Source organism: Nelusetta ayraudi, unplaced genomic scaffold, assembly GCF_046127955.1.
Source record: "Nelusetta ayraudi isolate G7.1 ecotype Tasmania unplaced genomic scaffold, CSIRO-AGI_Nayr_v1 ptg000020l, whole genome shotgun sequence".
In the NCBI taxonomy this organism is placed as follows: Eukaryota; Metazoa; Chordata; class Actinopteri; order Tetraodontiformes; family Monacanthidae; genus Nelusetta; species Nelusetta ayraudi.
In genome coordinates, this window is record NW_027466070.1 from 1,967,501 (window position 1) to 1,975,897 (window position 8,397).

Below are 8,397 nucleotides of genomic sequence, written 5' to 3' on the forward strand. Positions count from 1 at the left end.
CTGGTCTTTCTGTTGCCACCCCTGGGTCGAGGGTTTTCAGTGTGAACTCCGATACAGGACGTCCGTGTCGGAGGATGTGAGTGACCTCGTGTTAAACGACAGACCCACTGGAAGCAGGATTTTCCCTGAACTCTGACCGCTGGAGCTGCATCTGCATGGGAACTGATGACAAGAGGAAGTGGGACGGCACCGGGACGGCACTGGGATGCAGGGCGGAGGTGGGGCTGAAGAGGGGCTGCACTGGGATGTTGAAGGCCAGTGCAGGAGCTCTGTGGCTGAGTGACTGTGACGCCCCCCCCCCCCCCCTTTTTTTTTTTTTCTGATCTCGCCGCAAGTTTGCATTCCAATGTTTAAGAGAGCCGTGTTATTTTCTGCAGAGTGCACTCACCCACGGTTTAGCAGAAGAGTTTTCCCCCCCATATTTGGATGAAACAATCCAGAGAATGCAAAAAGAGCCATCAGGTCGTTTTTCTTTTTTTTTTTTTTTCTTCTACTCCTCCAAAGCACTGGACTCAGCATATCCGTTCCTTCTAAGACGGAGTTGCCGGTCTGTTGACTCTTTTGAATGTACTCGCCAGCGCCCTGCGTCATGGAAACATTCTGCCTCAGTTGTGAAAGCGCGACTTTAAAAAAAGCACAATTGTCAGTTCTGCTTTTTGCAGCAGCGAGGGGTTATTTTTACCACCGTGGTCTGATCTGACACTTACTCTCTCTCTCTCTCCGGCTGCGTCTAATAACTGACTCAGTCGCAGTGCGAGAAGAAAAGAAAAAAAAAACACACACACATTCCACACACGCTCACCGACTTCCTGACGGTGAAGTGATTCTGTGTGTCGGCCGGCGAGTGTCCTCTCTGACTGATGTGGGCTTCTATTTGCAGGTGTGTGCACGTGTGTACGTGCGTGCGGCAGCTCTAATGATAGCAGTGGTGACGCTTCTCCTGTGAGAGGACCGAGCGGCCTTAACCATGACTGAGATCCAGGTGAGTTGAAAAAGTTGAATGAGTTGAAAGAGTTTCATGAATTTAAACTGACGTCATAGTCTGTCTGTACAGAGAAGATGAGAACCAATTACTCCAGTAACTACTTTGAAATGGTTTTCATAACTTAAACATCGCTTTAGATGTTTCTGTCTGTCTGCGTTTGTGCCGTTCTGCTCGTAAAAGTAAAAACGAGACATATTTTCAGAGGGTTTTGTTGAAAGCCCGCAGGCAGGAAGTGATGCACGGATTCTTGCTGGAGTGTTAAGTTGTGGGTCACGTGAATGATGATGTAACAATCATTTTTTCTTGTTTTCGGAAAACAAGAAAAAACACATTTTTTTTTAGCGAGCACATTGCTATTTTTTTCAGATATCACAATGTGGCCAAAAAATAACTTTGGCAATTACGCTATTAGGCTAACGATATCTATAGATATATATCTGAATGTGGTGTTATTGTGTTAAGATAATGGACATAGAAGTGTTCTCTCCTTACTCAGAGATTATCCAGACGTCAGATGCAGCAATCAAAGTCATATTTGAAAGTGTGGTTTTGCTCGTCTGTGTGAGCGTTCACATTCCTCTCGGATGATTCAAGGTTGATCTTCTCAAACTTCCACCTGCTAACGGCGACCCTGCCCTCTCTGCAGGCTCCCTGGCCGCAGGGCACCGAGTGCGTGGCCAGATACAACTTCAAGGGCACCTCGGAGCAGGACCTGCCCTTTAAAAAAGGGGATGTGTTGACCATCATCGTCGTCACAAAGGTGAGTAGGCTGCAAACACGCGTCCCCCTTGGAAATGTTTGGCTGGTTTTTGGTTCCGGTGGGTTTTTATTTTTTGACATGTGAAAAATTTGAACCTCGCAGCTTTTCGGAGCTGCGAAGCCGATTGGCGTCGACGCTGAAGTGCTGTGAGTGCAAAAAAACCCAACAAAAAACAAACGTGTTTGATGGCGTTTCGCTTTCAGGATCCAAACTGGTACAAAGCTAAAAATGCCTCGGGCTGCGAGGGAACCATTCCGGCCAACTACGTTCAGAAAAGAGAAGGCGTGAAATCTGGGGGCAAGCTGAGCCTCATGCCGTGAGTACACACAGATTGGTGCGGCTTGTTCAGACACCTGCAGGACAATGTCCATTTTGAAAACAAACACATTTCACTTTGACTCAGTTTAGAGATTTCTGACGTTTCTGGGCGTCGATGGCGCTGGTGACTAAAATAGCCCGACGTCCTCCCAGCCGTGTGGTTCCTGTGGGCAGAAGGCCGATTTGTCGCTACAGTGCCGCCATAGGTTTTCTTTTCTTTTTTTTTTTTTTCTTTTTTTTTTCTTCCAGAGGAGCACACATTTGGGTCGGGCTGTGTTGTAATTGCAGTGCAATTTCAGTTCTGCACCGTTTCCTGTTGTTTGTCGTCTATCTCTCGTGTCAAAGTTACCTCAGAAATCTTCCTCTTTGGGTCACATGACAGCTTTCCTTGTCACTTTGGGTATCGCGTCGCATTTCTTTTTCTGCCTTTGGAGGTGTGTTTTCGTGGTAGTGGTATGAGATAAAGCTGAGCAGCATTCATCCATAAATCTCTTTGTAAAAAGTGCTAATGCTAGGTAAAGACAATGCTTAGCTATCCTGATGTCAAGTCTTCAAACTCGTCACTGAAGTAAATATCAGCAAGCCTTGAATGGTAATTGGTGAGAGGAGAGGCGAGGCAGTGTCTCTCCACTCTTGGTTTCTTAAGCTCCCTCAATGGAATATTTAGATGCAGCTGTGTTGCTCAGTCATGCAAATCAAAGTCAAAGTGAAAATGCAAATGCAAATGTCCACACTTTGAAAAATCTTGATTTCCAGACTCCAATTTGCTTTATTTGCGTCGTCACACAGGGCATTTAAAAATAGCACAAGCAAAAATATAGGGAAACGAAAGCAGGAGGAAAAAAAATGACTGCGAGTTGATTTCGGCAACAGGGAGCCCGCCAGATAGATTTTCAGTCTAAAAATATCCGACTGAACTTGATTATCCTAAAGTAACGCAGTTAAACACTCAGCGATGGGAGTGACATCTCCGAACTCCGTTCCAAATGCAGGAAAAGAGAAAAATATTTCACCTTCTTTCTGTTCATAGGCACAGAACAAATCCAAGGTGCATACATTAGCAGGATTATGATGAGAGTGACATCGCCCTCTTTTATGTTCTGCTGCTCCTTATTAACTGGCCCGGTCGACCACATGGTCAAGTCAGTGCTTGTGAGTCTCTGCTTCCTTCCTTCCTTCCTCCATCCTTCCTGTTGCTTTCTCGCTCAGGACCTACAGGTAGATGATGGGATGTCATGAGAACTGAAAGGGGAGAATGTGGCCCCTGCACCGGTTTGTTTTGCCGTGCACAACTCCATTACCTGGGGGGTGAAATGTTGTTGTTTTTTTTTTCTTTGTTTGTTTATTGGTTTGTTTGCCTGCAGTTCCTTTTGAAGCCACAGACCTGCGACCCGTCCCGATAAACTGACCCCGGTCCCACACGGTTCCTCTCTGCCACTGCTTCCAGGTGGTTCCACGGGAAGATCACGCGGGACCAGGCCGAGCACCTGCTGTCTCCCCCTGAAACGGGCCTGTTCCTGGTGCGGGAGAGCACCAACTTCCCAGGCGACTACACCCTGTGTGTGAGCTGCGACGGCAAGGTGGAGCACTACCGCATCATCTACGACGACGGCAAACTCACCATCGACAAGGAGGTGTACTTTGAGAACCTCATGCAGCTGGTTGAGGTTAGCTCCTGTTGCGTTTTTTTTTTCTAATTCTGTTTATGAAATTAAATGATTGTTGGCCTGACATTTTACTGTACGCGCTCACACACACACACACACACACACACACCCATCGTACTTTCATGTCATAGTCACATCTTTGTGCCACCGCAGACCGCGTTGAGTTCCTGGAACATACAATGAACAGGAAGCGTCAAGGAGGAAGAGCGAACAGTGTGCTGAGCTTCAGTTTCACCTACCTAAGGCCAGAGCTCATGTCATGACAGGCCTAATTTGGCCATCTGGCTCCCTGATGAGGTCCACAGTCACGTCACACTGATGCTGTCCTCTTTCTTTTTTTTTTTGCTGTTTAAACCCCTTTTGTTGCCGCTTCCTTCACTGGAGCAGCTATATGCTAACGTGCAGACCACAATTTAGCAGATTTGAGACTGTGTCTGCTGATTGAATAAACGCAACTTTAAAATAGATGTGGAGAGATGCAGAAGTGGAAAATAAAGTCGACCAGCAGCCCAAGTGTTGAGCCGCCAGGGTTAACCGGACTCTTGTCAGATGGACTGAGGCCTGATGAATCGCGTGGCCTGAAATACCTCAAGAGTTTTTGTTGTTTTTCACTTTTGCCCCCTATACTTTCCTCCCAGCTTATATGAAGGCAGTAAAACATATACAGTTGTGCAACCCTGGCAGCGCTCAGCTTGTTGAATTGTTCCTGTTTTTTTCAGCACTACACCAAGGATGCGGACGGCCTGTGCACCAGACTAATAAAGCCAAAGCTGGAGGAGGGAACAGTGGCCGCTCAGGACGAGTTCTCCAGGAGTGAGCGCCGCTTTGACTCCGCACTCTGTGCATCGTGGCAGCCGTCCTGTTTATTTGTGAAGCGAAGCCTTCAACGCAACCGTGTCGTTTGTCCTCTGAACTTCCGACAGGTGGCTGGTCCATGAACAGGAAGGACGTCAAACTACATCAGGTCATTGGAAAAGGAGAGTTCGGAGGCAAGTCGTCTATTTCACGTGTTTTCTGCCAAGGTGGCGCTTGTCTGTTGCGAGGAATTCTAGGACGTTCATCCATTCTGATTTTGTTGAGCAACTGAAAAAAAAAACCCACAAACGCAAGAATTTTCCTGCAGCAATGGTCAAATGTTGCGTGCGATGGTTGCAGATGTGATGGTGGGCGACTACCGAGGGTCCAAAGTCGCCGTCAAATGCATCAAGAATGACGCCACGGCGCAGGCCTTTATCGCCGAGGCTTCCGTCATGACGTAAGCTTGAAGCTGCTTATCTCTTGTTTTGTTGCGCTCGCATGAAGAAAAGTGACACGTCTCCGGGTTTCCCCCTCCCCTCGCAGGCAACTTCGACACAACAACCTGGTGCAGCTGCTCGGTGTGATTGTGGAGGAGAATGGCAGCCTGTTCATTGTCACCGAGTACATGGCCAAGGTGGGTGGTCGGCGCCGGCGGCGGGCAAACCGTAGAGCGGCGGCAGTGATGTCATGAGTTCTCTCTGCGATCGTTTCTTCTTCCAGGGCTGTTTGGTCGACTACTTGCGCTCCAGAGGCCGGACGGTACTGGGAGGAGATGCTCTGCTTCATTTTGCACTGTGAGTTTTGGATGGAAGTGGAGTTGGGCGTATGTTTGAACACTGAGTGGAGCTGTGTTGAAATTCCAAATCTTTTCTTAAAACAAAAACCTTTAAATTAGGTTTTTAATGCTGATATCTTTTTCATTGCCTGTAAGCAAGACGTCTTGTCCCCAAGCGACATTGTTGTGTTTTGTTTCATATTGATAAGTGAGAGGAACAGCCGATATGGTGGTGGAAAAAGAAAAAGTGGCAAAATCAAATAAAATCGCAAGGTTGAAAAAATGCCAATTTTCAGGTTAAACGCTCGGTGGGTAAGAACTGGCGGTTGAGGCCAATAGCGGTGGGATGGTGTGCCCCCTGTTCCCTCTAAAGTGTTTTCTTTGAAAATATCCCTTAAGCTCTCCTTCCCTCTATCTCGTCAGAGACGTATGTGAAGCCATGGCCTACCTGGAGTCCAGCAACTTCATCCACAGAGACTTGGCGGCCCGGAACGTCCTCATTTCAGAAGACAACTCTGCCAAAGTCAGCGACTTTGGCCTGACCAAACAGGTCTCGTCCACTCAGGACACCGCCAAGCTTCCTGTGAAGTGGACCGCACCGGAGGCCCTCAGAGAAAAGGTGTGTAAGCAGGTTCCTGGTGCCTTGCGTGATTCCACGTTGATTGCATAAATAAAATAAAACTGTTACATTTACCTTTTTTCTCTTCGTCTTTAGAAATTTTCCACCAAATCAGACGTTTGGAGCTACGGTATTTTGCTTTGGGAGATTTACTCTTTCGGCCGAGTGCCTTACCCAAGAATAGTAAGTAGAAATAGCTAAAAAAAAAAAAAAAAAGGACGTATCTTTTCCTCCGTGTGTTCTTTATCATGATGAAGAGTGAGAGTCTGAGAAGTTGGGTCGAGGAAGGGCTGACCTGGTTTGGATCTCTTTTTCTTTTTTCCAGCCACTGAAAGACTTTGTGCCTCGAGTGGAGAAGGGATACAAGATGGACTGTCCGGACGGCTGTCCTGAAGTGGTGTACAACATCATGAAGCAGTGCTGGAACTTGGATCCTGCGGCGCGGCCAAGCTTTCACATGCTGAAGGAGTGGCTGCAGCATATCAGCAAAGGCATGGAGAAAAAACAATAATGGGAAAAAAAAAAAATAAGGGAGCTTAGACAGAGACTGACTTCCTGTCCTCATTTTGACCCACCAGGTCGTAGATGATAAGACTTGATAAGACCTGAGACCACAAAGGAAAAAAAAAAAAAAAAAAAATCAGTGTCATCCTTTCCAGACTGCAGTATGTCATACTGACTGTGCCAGCTGTGCTGTTGGGCTGTTGAGCTGCTTTGCGCTCAGTTGTCAAGAGTGAATGATTGACTGTCATATCAGTATCTCTCCTGGGATCACAGTGCCTTGACCTGTTTTTCATAATAATATTTACAGTGTATTTATGTTTTCCTCACTCTGCTGTATTACATCTGCCACCATGGTGACATTGTTTACTTTTTTTTACAAGCCTTTAATGGTTAAACCATTTGACTAAATCGACTGAATCCAGTATGTCTGAGGAAAAAGTAAATAAAATAGATTTTCAAAATGGGAATTCAATTCTACACTATCTTGTTTTTGATAGTTTTTGGTCCGTCATTTTGTGTGAATTGTGAATTATTTAAAGGTGTAACAGCTTTTTTTTTTTTTTTTTTTCATAAATATGATTATTTCCGAATAGTTTTGTTCAGCTTGATCACTATTCGTATCCGAATTAAGCACAAACTGCAGCTGACACTGAAGCACCACTTAATTCAGTGAGGAAATCATCATCATCATTCCACAGATTGTCGAGGGTTTTTGTATGATGTGACAATTTTTATTTTTCTGAATCTTGGGGTATGCCCAAAAACAACATGTTTGTAAAAAATAAAATGAAAATGTACAAAAAGTTTGCTCTTTGAGATATTTTGAAAGTATTTTATAATAATATATTTTTTTCAACAAACATTTTATTTAGCCACTTCCTCTTGGAGAGTCAAGTCAAACCTGTGAAATGTTGCATTCTTTTGCTGTACATATTTTATAGACAAAATTTGTAATGAATGGTTATTCATCACTTTAAGTTTCGATTGTTCTCCAAGTCAGTTTTGCATAAGCCAACACCGCCATCATGTGATGAAACAAAACAATTGCTGATATTGACAAGAACGTCTTCTTACTTATACCTTAGTAAAAAAATTCCTGCTAATGTGCAGAAATAACTTCATTAACTCACAAATATCAATAAATATGCCAACAACTGCTAAAACAGTGATGCTGCTTCACAGTTGGAAAAGCTAAACGTACAAAAAGGTAATATGTTCAAATCCACCATAAATATAAAAGGGAATCAAATTCGTTAAAATAGACAGAAAGAACTGGGCAGATACACAAAAAATATAAATAAAGCCGCAAGCAGCATTGAAGGGACTGAGGCGGCTGTGGCCCGTCGACCCCTTCCGACCTCTGCCGAAGCCTGCTGTTGATGCCATTGCCGTTGTAAGCAGGAAACCCCTCAATAAGCTTTCTGCTGCGTGACAGTATGAGTCGGAGGCCCTTGTGAGACAAACGAGTGATAGCTGGAAAACACTCACATGGACCTGGGTGGCTGCTTTTGTTTTTGTCGGTGGGGCTGTAGAGCTTACTGTGTACTTTCCTCCTGTTTGTGAAATGTTTCACCAGTCTGGACCAGTGTGACAAATGTGGCGATTTTCCAAACATGTTTCGTGGGTCAAATATGTACCGAAAGAGGTCTCATTAATCATATGCCTAAGCAAATTGTTGTATTTGTTGTTGTGTGTGAACTGAACTGTAGGCCATAGGTTAGCGTGAGACGGAGTGGAAGAATGCAAAATTCAAAATCTACACATGGCCAAAAATTGAAAAAAACAAAAACAAACACTTTTTCTTTTTCTTTTTTTGCTGGGACATTTTTATTTATTTATTCCAAAAAATACTTTAATCAGCCCGAAATTCACTGAAATGACCATCCAAAGACAGCTTAGAACGAGCACGAGACGGAGTGGTAGAATGCAAAATCTCAACATGTCCGAAAATTGAAAAATCAAAATACCATT

At 44.7% G+C, this 8,397-nt stretch overlaps 2 protein-coding genes across 3 annotated transcripts in view; both read left to right on the plus strand.

Moving 5' to 3' along the window:
* The window catches only part of LOC142888891 (tyrosine-protein kinase CSK-like), an 11,477-nt gene extending 4,373 nt beyond the window's left edge, over window positions 1-7,104 (plus strand). For both annotated transcript variants that reach the window (XM_076027375.1, XM_076027377.1), the window contains 12 exons: window positions 881-982; window positions 1,632-1,745; window positions 1,949-2,061; window positions 3,511-3,730; window positions 4,450-4,543; window positions 4,654-4,719; window positions 4,886-4,985; window positions 5,072-5,162; window positions 5,249-5,322; window positions 5,727-5,922; window positions 6,019-6,105; window positions 6,248-7,104. In XM_076027375.1, coding sequence (XP_075883490.1) covers window positions 968-982; window positions 1,632-1,745; window positions 1,949-2,061; window positions 3,511-3,730; window positions 4,450-4,543; window positions 4,654-4,719; window positions 4,886-4,985; window positions 5,072-5,162; window positions 5,249-5,322; window positions 5,727-5,922; window positions 6,019-6,105; window positions 6,248-6,433 — 1,356 coding nt within the window. In that variant the 5' untranslated portion in view covers window positions 881-967 and the 3' untranslated portion in view covers window positions 6,434-7,104. The remainder of the gene's footprint in view (window positions 1-880; window positions 983-1,631; window positions 1,746-1,948; window positions 2,062-3,510; window positions 3,731-4,449; window positions 4,544-4,653; window positions 4,720-4,885; window positions 4,986-5,071; window positions 5,163-5,248; window positions 5,323-5,726; window positions 5,923-6,018; window positions 6,106-6,247) is intronic.
* Window positions 1-8,397, plus strand: part of edc3 (enhancer of mRNA decapping 3 homolog (S. cerevisiae)) — a 237,940-nt gene that overhangs the window by 9,160 nt on the left and 220,383 nt on the right. The window lies entirely within an intron of this gene.